General features: G+C 47.9%; 1 protein-coding gene across 1 annotated transcript in view; it reads left to right on the forward strand.

Moving 5' to 3' along the window:
- Positions 1-14,196, forward strand: part of LOC146163903 (uncharacterized) — an 87,380-nt gene extending 73,184 nt beyond the window's left edge. The window contains exons 121-122 of the mRNA XM_083380627.1: positions 10,693-12,387; positions 14,192-14,196. Coding sequence (XP_083236753.1) covers positions 10,693-12,387; positions 14,192-14,196 — 1,700 coding nt within the window. The remainder of the gene's footprint in view (positions 1-10,692; positions 12,388-14,191) is intronic.
- Positions 14,197-14,433: the final 237 nt, after the last annotated feature.

Below are 14,433 nucleotides of genomic sequence, written 5' to 3' on the forward strand. Positions count from 1 at the left end.
CATCTTCACCAACGGTTGATGCTTTAGCAACGCAACCAACATCTGGTACCATTGGAACTGGTGTTTCAACTGGAATTAGCTCTGGTGCAGTCACAACCCCTGGTGTTGCAGTAACATCTTCACCAACGGTTGATGCTTTAGCAACGCAACCACCATCTGGTACCACTGGAACTGACGCTTCACCTGGAATTACCTCTGGTGCGGTCACAACCCCTGATGTTGCAGTAACATCTTCACCAACAATTGATGCTTTAGCAACGCAACCAACATCTGGTTCCACTGGAACTCATGTTACAACTGGAATTTCCGTGGGTGCAGTCACAACCCCTGGTGTTGCAGTAACATCTTCACCAACGGTTGATGCTTTAGCAACGCAACCATCATCTGGTACCACTGGAACTGACGTTTCACCTGGAATTACCTCTGGTGCGGTCACAACCCCTGGTGTTGCAGTAACATCTTCACCAACGGTTGATGCTTTAGCAACGCAACCAACATCTGGTTCCACTGGAACTCATGTTACAACTGGAATTTCCGCGGGTGCAGTCACAACCCCTGGTGTTGCAGTAACATCTTCACCAACGGTTGATGCTTTAGCAACGCAACCATCATCTGGTACCACTGGAACTGACGTTTCACCTGGAATTACCTCTGGTGCGGTCACAACCCCTGGTGTTGCAGTAACATCTTCACCAACGGTTGATGCTTTAGCAACGCAACCAACATCTGGTACCATTGGAACTGGTGTTTCAACTGGAATTAGCTCTGGTGCAGTCACAACCCCTGGTGTTGCAGTAACATCTTCACCAACGGTTGATGCTTTAGCAACGCAACCAACATCTGGTACCACTGGAACTGACGTTTCACCTGGAATTACCTCTGGTGCGGTCACAACCCCTGGTGTTGCAGTAACATCTTCACCAACGGTTGATGCTTTAGCAACGCAACCAACATCTGGTACCATTGGAACTGGTGTTTCAACTGGAATTAGCTCTGGTGCAGTCACAACCCCTGGTGTTGCAGTAACATCTTCACCAACGGTTGATGCTTTAGCAACGCAACCAACATCTGGTACCACTGGAACTGACGTTTCACCTGGAATTACCTCTGGTGCGGTCACAACCCCTGATGTTGCAGTAACATCTTCACCAACAATTGATGCTTTAGCAACGCAACCAACATCTGGTTCCACTGGAACTCATGTTACAACTGGAATTTCCGCGGGTGCAGTCACAACCCCTGGTGTTGCAGTAACATCTTCACCAACGGTTGATGCTTTAGCAACGCAACCAACATCTGGTACCACTGGAACTGACGTTTCACCTGGAATTACCTCTGGTGCGGTCACAACCCCTGATGTTGCAGTAACATCTTCACCAACGGTTGATGCTTTAGCAACGCAACCAACATCTGGTACCACTGGAACTGACGTTTCACCTGGAATTACCTCTGGTGCGGTCACAACCCCTGGTGTTGCAGTAACATCTTCACCAACGGTTGATGCTTTAGCAACGCAACCAACATCTGGTACCACTGGAACTGACGTTTCACCTGGAATTACCTCTGGTGCGGTCACAACCCCTGGTGTTGCAGTAACATCTTCACCAACGGTTGATGCTTTAGCAACGCAACCATCATCTGGTACCACTGGAACTGACGTTTCACCTGGAATTACCTCTGGTGCGGTCACAACCCCTGATGTTGCAGTAACATCTTCACCAACAATTGATGCTTTAGCAACGCAACCAACATCTGGTTCCACTGGAACTCATGTTACAACTGGAATTTCCGCGGGTGCAGTCACAACCCCTGGTGTTGCAGTAACATCTTCACCAACGGTTGATGCTTTAGCAACGCAACCATCATCTGGTACCACTGGAACTGACGTTTCACCTGGAATTACCTCTGGTGCGGTCACAACCCCTGGTGTTGCAGTAACATCTTCACCAACGGTTGATGCTTTAGCAACGCAACCAACATCTGGTACCATTGGAACTGGTGTTTCAACTGGAATTAGCTCTGGTGCAGTCACAACCCCTGGTGTTGCAGTAACATCTTCACCAACGGTTGATGCTTTAGCAACGCAACCAACATCTGGTACCACTGGAACTGACGTTTCACCTGGAATTACCTCTGGTGCGGTCACAACCCCTGGTGTTGCAGTAACATCTTCACCAACGGTTGATGCTTTAGCAACGCAACCAACATCTGGTACCATTGGAACTGGTGTTTCAACTGGAATTAGCTCTGGTGCAGTCACAACCCCTGGTGTTGCAGTAACATCTTCACCAACGGTTGATGCTTTAGCAACGCAACCAACATCTGGTACCATTGGAACTGGTGTTTCAACTGGAATTAGCTCTGGTGCAGTCACAACCCCTGGTGTTGCAGTAACATCTTCACCAACGGTTGATGCTTTAGCAACGCAACCAACATCTGTTACCACTGGAACTGACGTTTCACCTGGGATTACCTCTGATGTGGTCACAACCCCTGGAGCTGCAGTAACATCTTCACAAACGGTTGATGCTTTAGCAACGCAACCAACATCTGGTACGACTGGAATTGAAGTTTCAACTGGTATTACCTCTGGTGCGGTCACAGCCCCTGGTGTTGCAGTAACATATTCACCAACGGTGGATGCTTTAGCAACGCAATCAACATCTGGTACCACTGGAACTGGTATTTCAACTGGAATTACCTCTGGTGTGGTGACAACTCCTGGTTTTGCAGCAACATCTTCACCAACAGTTGATGCTTTAGCAACGCAACCAACATCTGGTACCACTGGAACTGGTATTTCAACTGGAATTACCTCTGGTGTGGTGACAACTCCTGGTGTTGCAGTAACATCTTCACCAACAGTTGATGCTTTAGCAACGCAACCAACATCTGGTACCACTGGAACTGGCGTTTCACCTGGAATTACCTCTGGTGCGGTCACAACCCCTGGTGTTGCAGTAACATCTTCTTCAAAAATTGATGCTTTAGCGACGCAATCAACATCTGGTTCCACTAGAACTCAAGTTACAAGTGGAATTTCTGCGGGTGCAGTCACAACCACTGGTGTTGCAGTAACATCTTCACCAACGGTTGATGCTTCAGCAACGCAACCTACATCCGGTACCACTGGAACTGACGTTTCTCCTGGAATTACCTCCGGTGCGGTCACAACCCCTGGTGTTGCAGTAACATCTTCACCAACGGTGGATGCTTTAGCAACGCAACCAACATCTAGTACCACTGGAAATGACGTTTCACCTGGAATTAGCTCTGGTGCGGTCACAACCCCTGGTTTTGCAGTAACATCTTCACAAACGGTTGATGCTTTAGCAACTCAACCAACATCTGGTACCACTGGAACTGACGTTTCACCTGGAATTACCTCTGGTGTGGTCACAACCCCTGGAGCTGCAGTAACATCTTTACCAACTGACGATGCTTTAGTATCGCAACCAACATCTGGTACGACTGGAACTGAAGTTTCAACTGGTATTACCCCTGGTGCGGTAACAGCCCCTGGTGTTGTAGGATCATTGTCGTCGACTGCTGATTCCACTCAATCGCAACCGATATCTGGTACCACTGCAACCGATGTTTCAACACGATTGATTTCGCTTCCATATTCTTCATCAACGCGCGAATTAACTTCGACTCGTGCTGTTTCTGACAGTGTAACGTCCCACAGTTTAATATTAACATCTTTACCAACAGTTGATGCTTCGGTATCGCAACCAACATCTGGTACCACTGGAACTGACGTTTCTCCTGGAGTTACCTCCGGTGCCGTCACAACCCCTGGTGTTGCAGTAACATCTTCACCAACGGTTGATGCTTTAGCAACGCAACCAACATCTGCTACCACTGGAACTGACGTTTCACCTGGAATTACCTCTGGTGCGGTCACAACCCCTGGTGTTGCAGTAACATTTTCACCAACGGTTGATGCTTTAGCAACGCAACCACCATCTGGTACCACTGAAACTGATGTTTCAACTGGAATTACCTCGGGTGATGTCACAACCCCTCGTGTTGCAGTAACATCTTCACAAACTATTGACGCTTTAGTGTCGCAACCAACATCTGGTACCACTGGAACTGGTATTTCAACTGGAATTACCTCTGGTGCGGTAACAACCCCTGGTGTGGTAGTAACATCTTCACCAACGGTTGATGCTGCAGCAACGCAACCAAAATCTGGTACCACTGGAACTCAAGTTACAACTGGAATTACCTCTGGTGCTGTCACAACCCCTGGTGTTGCAGTAACATCTTCACCAACGGTTGATGCTTTAGCAACGCAACCACTATCTGGTACCACTGAAACCGATGTTTCAACTGGAATTACCTCGGGTGATGTCAAAACTCCTCGTGTTGCAGTAACATCTTCACAAACTATTGACGCTTTAGTGTCGCAACCAACATCTGGTTCCACTGGAACTGGTATTTCTACTGGAATTACCTCTGGTGCGGCAACAATCCCAGGTTTGGCAGTAACATCTTCACCAACGGTTGATGCTTCAGCAACGCAACAAACATCTGGTACCACTGGATCTGGTATTTCAACTGGAATTACCTCTGGTGATGTCACAACCCCTGATGTTGCAGTTACATCTTCACCAACGGTTGATGCTTTAGCAACGCAACCAACATCTGGTACCATTGGAACTGGTGTTTCAACTGGAATTAGCTCTGGTGCAGTTACAACCCCTGGTGTTGCAGTAACATCTTCACCAACGGTTGATGCTTTAGCAACGCAACCACAATCTGGTACCACTGGAACTGACTTTTCACCTGGAATTACCTCTGGTGCGGTCACAACCCCTGGTGTTGCAGTAACATCTTCACCAACGGTTGATGCTTTAGCAACGCAACCAACATCTGGTACCACTGGAACTGACATTTCACCTGGAATTACCTCTGGTGCGGTCACAACCCCTGGTGTTGCAGTAACATCTTCACCAACGGTTGATGCTTTAGCAACGCAACCAACATCTGGTACCATTGGAACTGGTGTTTCAACTGGAATCAGCTCTGGTGCAGTCACAACCCCTGGTGTTGCAGTAACATCTTCACCAACGGTTGATGCTTTAGCAACGCAACCAACATCTGGTACCACTGGAACTGACGTTTCTCCTGGAATTACCTCTGGTGTGGTGACAACTCCTGGTGTTGCAGTAACATCTTCACCAACAGTTGATGCTTTAGCAACGCAACCAACATCTGGTACCACTGGAACTGGTATTTCAACTGGAATTACCTCTGGCGTGGTGACAACTCCTGCTGTTGCAGTAACATCTTCACCAACGGTTGATGCTTTAGCAACGCAACCAACATCTGGTACCACTGGAACTGACATTTCACCTGGAATTACCTCTGGTGCGGTCACAACCCCTGGTGTTGCAGTAACATCTTCACCAACGGTTGATACTTTAGCAACGCAACCAACATCTGGTACCATTGGAACTGGTGTTTCAACTGGAATCAGCTCTGGTGCAGTCACAACCCCTGGTGTTGCAGTAACATCTTCACCAACGGTGGATGCTTTAGCAACGCAATCAACATCTGGTACCACTGGAACTGGTATTTCAACTGGAATTACCTCTGGTGTGGTGACAACTCCTGGTGTTGCAGTAACATCTTCACCAACAGTTGATGCTTTAGCAACGCAACCAACATCTGGTACCACTGGAACTGGTATTTCAACTGGAATTACCTCTGGTGTGGTGACAACTCCTGGTGTTACAGTAACATCTTCACCAACAGTTGATGCTTTAGCAACGCAACCAACATCTGGTACCACTGGAACTGGTATTTCAACTGAAATTACCTCTGGTGTGGTGACAACTCCTTGTGTTACAGTAACATCTTCACCAACGGTTGATGCTTTAGCAACGCAACCAACATCTGGTACCATTGGAACTGGTGTTTCAACTGGAATCAGCTCTGGTGCAGTCACAACCCCTGGTGTTGCAGTAACATCTTCACCAACGGTGGATGCTTTAGCAACGCAACCAACATCTAGTACCACTGGAACCGACGTTTCACCTGGAATTAGCTCTGGTGCGGTCACAACCCCTGGTTTTGCAGTCACATCTTCACAAATGGTTGATGCTTTAGCAACGCAACCAACATCTGGTACCACTGGAACTGACGTTTCACCTGGAATTACCTCTGGTGTGGTCACAACCCCTGGAGCTGCAGTAACATCTTTACCAACTGACGATGCTTTAGCATCGCAACCAACATCTGGTACGACTGGAACTGAAGTTTCAACTGGTATTACTCCTGGTGCGGTAACAGCCCCTGGTGTTGTAGGATCATTGTCGTCGACTGCTGATTCCACTCAATCGCAACTGATATCTGGTACCACTGCAACCGATGTTTCAACACGATTGATTTCGCTTCCATATTCTTCATCAACGCGCGAAATAACTTCGACTCGTGCTGTTTCTGACAGTGTAACGTCCCACAGTTTAATATTAACATCTTCACCAACAGTTGATGCTTCGGTATCGCAACCAACATCTGGTACCACTGGAACTGACGTTTCTCCTGGAGTTACCTCCGGTGCGGTCACAACCCCTGGTGTTGCAGTAACATTTTCACCAACGGTTGATGCTTTAGCAACGCAACCACCATCTGGTACCACTGAAACTGATGTTTCAACTGGAATTACCTCTGATGTGGTGACAACTCCTGGTGTTACAGTAACATCTTCACCAACAGTTGATGCTTTAGCAACGCAACCAACATCTGGTACCACTGGAACTGGTGTTTCAACTGGAATTACCTCTGGTGTGGTGACAACTCCTGGTGTTGCAGTAACATCTTCACCAACGGTTGAAGCTTCAGCGACGCAATCAACATCTGGTTCCACTGGAACTCAAGTTACAAGTGGAATTTCTGCGGGTGCAGTCACAACCCCTGGTGTTGCAGTAACATCTTCACCAACGGTTGATGCTTCAGCAACATCTGGTTCCACTGGAACTGACGTTTCTCCTGGAATTACCTCCGGTGCGGTCACAACCCCTGGTGTTGCAGTAACATCTTCACCAACGGTGGATGCTTTAGCAACGCAACCAACATCTAGTACCACTGGAACCGACGTTTCACCTGGAATTAGCTCTGGTGCGGTCACAACCCCTGGTTTTGCAGTAACATCTTCACAAACGGTTGATGCTTTAGCAACGCAACCAACATCTGGTACCACTGGAACTGACGTTTCACCTGGAATTACCTCTGGTGTGGTCACAACCCCTGGAGCTGCAGTAACATCTTTACCAACTGACGATGCTTTAGCAACGCAACCAACATCTGGTACCACTGGAACTGACGTTTCACCTGGAATTACCTCTGGTGTGGTCACAACCCCTGGAGCTGCAGTAACATCTTCACAAACGGTTGATGCTTTAGCAACGCAACCAACATCTGGTACGACTGGAACTGAAGTTTCAACTGGAATTACCTCTGGTGTGGTGACAACTCCTGGTGTTGCAGTAACATCTTCACCAACGGTTGAAGCTTCAGCGACGCAATCAACATCTGGTTCCACTGGAACTCAAGTTACAAGTGGAATTTCTGCGGGTGCAGTCACAACCCCTGGTGTTGCAGTAACATCTTCACCAACGGTTGATGCTTCAGCAACGCAACCAACATCTGGTTCCACTGGAACTGACGTTTCTCCTGGAATTACCTCCGGTGCGGTCACAACCCCTGGTGTTGCAGTAACATCTTCACCAACGGTGGATGCTTTAGCAACGCAACCAACATCTAGTACCACTGGAACCGACGTTTCACCTGGAATTAGCTCTGGTGCGGTCACAACCCCTGGTTTTGCAGTAACATCTTCACAAACGGTTGATGCTTTAGCAACGCAACCAACATCTGGTACCACTGGAACTGACGTTTCACCTGGAATTACCTCTGGTGTGGTCACAACCCCTGGAGCTGCAGTAACATCTTTACCAACTGACGATGCTTTAGCAACGCAACCAACATCTGGTACCACTGGAACTGACGTTTCACCTGGAATTACCTCTGGTGTGGTCACAACCCCTGGAGCTGCAGTAACATCTTCACAAACGGTTGATGCTTTAGCAACGCAACCAACATCTGGTACGACTGGAACTGAAGTTTCAACTGGTATTACCCCTGGTGCGGTAACAGCCCCTGGTGTTGTAGGAACATTGTCGTCGACTGCTGATTCCACTCAATCGCAACTGATATCTGGTACCACTGCAACCGATGTTTCAACTGGAATTACCTCTGGTGCGGTCACAACCCCTGGTGTTGCAGTAACATCTTCACCAACGGTTGATGCTTTAGCAACGCAACCAACATCTGGTACCACTGGAACTGACGTTTCACCTGGAATTACCTCTGGTGCGGTCACAACCCCTGGTGTTGCAGTAACATCTTCACCAACGGTTGATGCTTTAGCAACGCAACCAACATCTGGTACCATTGGAACTGGTGTTTCAACTGGAATCAGCTCTGGTGCAGTCACAACCCCTGGTGTTGCAGTAACATCTTCACCAACGGTTGAAGCTTCAGCAACGCAACCAACATCTGGTACCACTGGAACTGACGTTTCTCCTGGAATTACCTCCGGTGCGGTCACAACCCCTGGTGTTGCAGTAACATCTTCACCAACGGTGGATGCTTTAGCAACGCAATCAACATCTGGTACCACTGGAACTGGTATTTCAACTGGAATTACCTCTGGTGTGGTGACAACTCCTGGTGTTGCAGTAACATCTTCACCAACAGTTGATGCTTTAGCAACGCAACCAACATCTGGTACCACTGGAACTGGTATTTCAACTGGAATTACCTCTGGTGTGGTGACAACTCCTGGTGTTGCAGTAACATCTTCACCAACAGTTGAAGCTTCAGCAACGCAACCAACATCTGGTACCACTGGAACTCAAGTTACAACTGGAATTTCCGCGGGTGCAGTCACAACCCCTGGTGTTGCAGTAACATCTTCACCAACGGTTGATGCTTTAGCAACGCAACCATCATCTGGTACCACTGGAACTGACGTTTCACCTGGAATTACCTCTGGTGCGGTCACAACCCCTGGTGTTGCAGTAACATCTTCACCAACGGTTGATGCTTTAGCAACGCAACCAACATCTGGTACCATTGGAACTGGTGTTTCAACTGGAATTAGCTCTGGTGCAGTCACAACCCCTGGTGTTGCAGTAACATTTTCACCAACGGTTGATGCTTTAGCAACGCAACCAACATCTGGTACCACTGGAACTGACGTTTCACCTGGAATTACCTCTGGTGCGGTCACAACCCCTGGTGTTGCAGTAACATCTTCACCAACGGTTGATGCTTTAGCAACGCAACCAACATCTGGTACCATTGGAACTGGTGTTTCAACTGGAATTAGCTCTGGTGCAGTCACAACCCCTGGTGTTGCAGTAACATCTTCACCAACGGTTGATGCTTTAGCAACGCAACCACCATCTGGTACCACTGGAACTGACGCTTCACCTGGAATTACCTCTGGTGCGGTCACAACCCCTGATGTTGCAGTAACATCTTCACCAACAATTGATGCTTTAGCAACGCAACCAACATCTGGTTCCACTGGAACTCATGTTACAACTGGAATTTCCGTGGGTGCAGTCACAACCCCTGGTGTTGCAGTAACATCTTCACCAACGGTTGATGCTTTAGCAACGCAACCAACATCTGTTACCACTGGAACTGACGTTTCACCTGGGATTACCTCTGATGTGGTCACAACCCCTGGAGCTGCAGTAACATCTTCACAAACGGTTGATGCTTTAGCAACGCAACCAACATCTGGTACGACTGGAATTGAAGTTTCAACTGGTATTACCTCTGGTGCGGTCACAGCCCCTGGTGTTGCAGTAACATATTCACCAACGGTGGATGCTTTAGCAACGCAATCAACATCTGGTACCACTGGAACTGGTATTTCAACTGGAATTACCTCTGGTGTGGTGACAACTCCTGGTGTTGCAGCAACATCTTCACCAACAGTTGATGCTTTAGCAACGCAACCAACATCTGGTCCCACTGGAACTGGTATTTCAACTGGAATTACCTCTGGTGTGGTGACAACTCCTGGTGTTGCAGTAACATCTTCACCAACAGTTGATGCTTTAGCAACGCAACCAACATCTGGTACCACTGGAACTGGCGTTTCACCTGGAATTACCTCTGGTGCGGTCACAACCCCTGGTGTTGCAGTAACATCTTCTTCAAAAATTGATGCTTTAGCGACGCAATCAACATCTGGTTCCACTGGAACTCAAGTTACAAGTGGAATTTCTGCGGGTGCAGTCACAACCCCTGGTGTTGCAGTAACATCTTCACCAACGGTTGATGCTTCAGCAACGCAACCTACATCCGGTACCACTGGAACTGACGTTTCTCCTGGAATTACCTCCGGTGCGGTCACAACCCCTGGTTTTGCAGTAACATCTTCACAAACGGTTGATGCTTTAGCAACTCAACCAACATCTGGTACCACTGGAACTGACGTTTCACCTGGAATTACCTCTGGTGTGGTCACAACCCCTGGAGCTGTAGTAACATCTTTACCAACTGACGATGCTTTAGTATCGCAACCAACATCTGGTACGACTGGAACTGAAGTTTCAACTGGTATTACCCCTGGTGCGGTAACAGCCCCTGGTGTTGTAGGATCATTGTCGTCGACTGCTGATTCCACTCAATCGCAAGCGATATCTGGTACCACTTCAACCGATGTTTCAACACGATTGATTTCGCTTCCCTATTCTTCATCAACGCGCGAATTAACTTCGACTCGTGCTGTTTCTGACAGTGTAACGTCCCACAGTTTAATATTAACATCTTTACCAACAGTTGATGCTTCGGTATCGCAACCAACATCTGGTACCACTGGAACTGACGTTTCTCCTGGAGTTACCTCCGGTGCCGTCACAACCCCTGGTGTTGCAGTAACATCTTCACCAACGGTTGATGCTTTAGCAACGCAACCAACATCTGCTACCACTGGAACTGACGTTTCACCTGGAATTACCTCTGGTGCGGTCACAACCCCTGGTGTTGCAGTAACATTTTCACCAACGGTTGATGCTTTAGCAACGCAACCACCATCTGGTACCACTGAAACTGATGTTTCAACTGGAATTACCTCGGGTGATGTCACAACCCCTCGTGTTGCAGTAACATCTTCACAAACTATTGACGCTTTAGTGTCGCAACCAACATCTGGTACCACTGGAACTGGTATTTCAACTGGAATTACCTCTGGTGCGGTAACAACCCCTGGTGTGGTAGTAACATCTTCACCAACGGTTGATGCTGCAGCAACGCAACCAAAATCTGGTACCACTGGAACTCAAGTTACAACTGGAATTACCTCTGGTGCTGTCACAACCCCTGGTGTTGCAGTAACATCTTCACCAACGGTTGATGCTTTAGCAACGCAACCACTATCTGGTACCACTGAAACCGATGTTTCAACTGGAATTACCTCGGGTGATGTCAAAACTCCTCGTGTTGCAGTAACATCTTCACAAACTATTGACGCTTTAGTGTCGCAACCAACATCTGGTTCCACTGGAACTGGTATTTCTACTGGAATTACCTCTGGTGCGGCAACAATCCCAGGTTTGGCAGTAACATCTTCACCAACGGTTGATGCTTCAGCAACGCAACAAACATCTGGTACCACTGGATCTGGTATTTCAACTGGAATTACCTCTGGTGATGTCACAACCCCTGATGTTGCAGTTACATCTTCACCAACGGTTGATGCTTTAGCAACGCAACCAACATCTGGTACCATTGGAACTGGTGTTTCAACTGGAATTAGCTCTGGTGCAGTTACAACCCCTGGTGTTGCAGTAACATCTTCACCAACGGTTGATGCTTTAGCAACGCAACCACAATCTGGTACCACTGGAACTGACGTTTCACCTGGAATTACCTCTGGTGCGGTCACAACCCCTGGTGTTGCAGTAACATCTTCACCAACGGTTGATGCTTTAGCAACGCAACCAACATCTGGTACCACTGGAACTGACATTTCACCTGGAATTACCTCTGGTGCGGTCACAACCCCTGGTGTTGCAGTAACATCTTCACCAACGGTTGATGCTTTAGCAACGCAACCAACATCTGGTACCATTGGAACTGGTGTTTCAACTGGAATCAGCTCTGGTGCAGTCACAACCCCTGGTGTTGCAGTAACATCTTCACCAACGGTTGATGCTTTAGCAACGCAACCAACATCTGGTACCACTGGAACTGACGTTTCTCCTGGAATTACCTCTGGTGTGGTGACAACTCCTGGTGTTGCAGTATCATCTTCACCAACAGTTGATGCTTTAGCAACGCAACCAACATCTGGTACCACTGGAACTGGTATTTCAACTGGAATTACCTCTGGCGTGGTGACAACTCCTGGTGTTACAGTAACATCTTCACCAACAGTTGATGCTTTAGCAACGCAACCAACATCTGGTACCACTGGAACTGGTATTTCAACTGGAATTACCTCTGGTGTGGTGACAACCCCTGGTGTTGCAGTAACATCTTCACCAACGGTTGATGCTTTAGCAACGCAACCAACATCTGGTACCACTGGAACTGACATTTCACCTGGAATTACCTCTGGTGCGGTCACAACCCCTGGTGTTGCAGTAACATCTTCACCAACGGTTGATGCTTTAGCAACGCAACCAACATCTGGTACCATTGGAACTGGTGTTTCAACTGGAATTAGCTCTGGTGCAGTCACAACCCCTGGTGTTGCAGTAACATCTTCACCAACGGTTGATGCTTTAGCAACGCAACCACCATCTGGTACCACTGGAACTGACGCTTCACCTGGAATTACCTCTGGTGCGGTCACAACCCCTGATGTTGCAGTAACATCTTCACCAACAATTGATGCTTTAGCAACGCAACCAACATCTGGTTCCACTGGAACTCATGTTACAACTGGAATTTCCGTGGGTGCAGTCACAACCCCTGGTGTTGCAGTAACATCTTCACCAACGGTTGATGCTTTAGCAACGCAACCAACATCTGTTACCACTGGAACTGACGTTTCACCTGGGATTACCTCTGATGTGGTCACAACCCCTGGAGCTGCAGTAACATCTTCACAAACGGTTGATGCTTTAGCAACGCAACCAACATCTGGTACGACTGGAATTGAAGTTTCAACTGGTATTACCTCTGGTGCGGTCACAGCCCCTGGTGTTGCAGTAACATATTCACCAACGGTGGATGCTTTAGCAACGCAATCAACATCTGGTACCACTGGAACTGGTATTTCAACTGGAATTACCTCTGGTGTGGTGACAACTCCTGGTGTTGCAGCAACATCTTCACCAACAGTTGATGCTTTAGCAACGCAACCAACATCTGGTACCACTGGAACTGGTATTTCAACTGGAATTACCTCTGGTGTGGTGACAACTCCTGGTGTTGCAGTAACATCTTCACCAACAGTTGATGCTTTAGCAACGCAACCAACATCTGGTACCACTGGAACTGGCGTTTCACCTGGAATTACCTCTGGTGCGGTCACAACCCCTGGTGTTGCAGTAACATCTTCTTCAAAAATTGATGCTTTAGCGACGCAATCAACATCTGGTTCCACTGGAACTCAAGTTACAAGTGGAATTTCTGCGGGTGCAGTCACAACCCCTGGTGTTGCAGTAACATCTTCACCAACGGTTGATGCTTCAGCAACGCAACCTACATCCGGTACCACTGGAACTGACGTTTCTCCTGGAATTACCTCCGGTGCGGTCACAACCCCTGGTTTTGCAGTAACATCTTCACAAACGGTTGATGCTTTAGCAACTCAACCAACATCTGGTACCACTGGAACTGACGTTTCACCTGGAATTACCTCTGGTGTGGTCACAACCCCTGGAGCTGCAGTAACATCTTTACCAACTGACGATGCTTTAGTATCGCAACCAACATCTGGTACGACTGGAACTGAAGTTTCAACTGGTATTACCCCTGGTGCGGTAACAGCCCCTGGTGTTGTAGGATCATTGTCGTCGACTGCTGATTCCACTCAATCGCAAGCGATATCTGGTACCACTTCAACCGATGTTTCAACACGATTGATTTCGCTTCCCTATTCTTCATCAACGCGCGAATTAACTTCGACTCGTGCTGTTTCTGACAGTGTAACGTCCCACAGTTTAATATTAACATCTTTACCAACAGTTGATGCTTCGGTATCGCAACCAACATCTGGTACCACTGGAACTGACGTTTCTCCTGGAGTTACCTCCGGTGCCGTCACAACCCCTGGTGTTGCAGTAACATCTTCACCAACGGTTGATGCTTTAGCAACGCAACCAACATCTGCTACCACTGGAACTGACGTTTCACCTGGAATTACCTCTGGTGCGGTCACAACCCCTG

The sequence above is a fragment of the Ascidiella aspersa genome, chromosome 2, assembly GCF_963924565.1.
Source record: "Ascidiella aspersa chromosome 2, kaAscAspe10.2, whole genome shotgun sequence".
Classification (NCBI taxonomy): Eukaryota; Metazoa; Chordata; class Ascidiacea; order Phlebobranchia; family Ascidiidae; genus Ascidiella; species Ascidiella aspersa.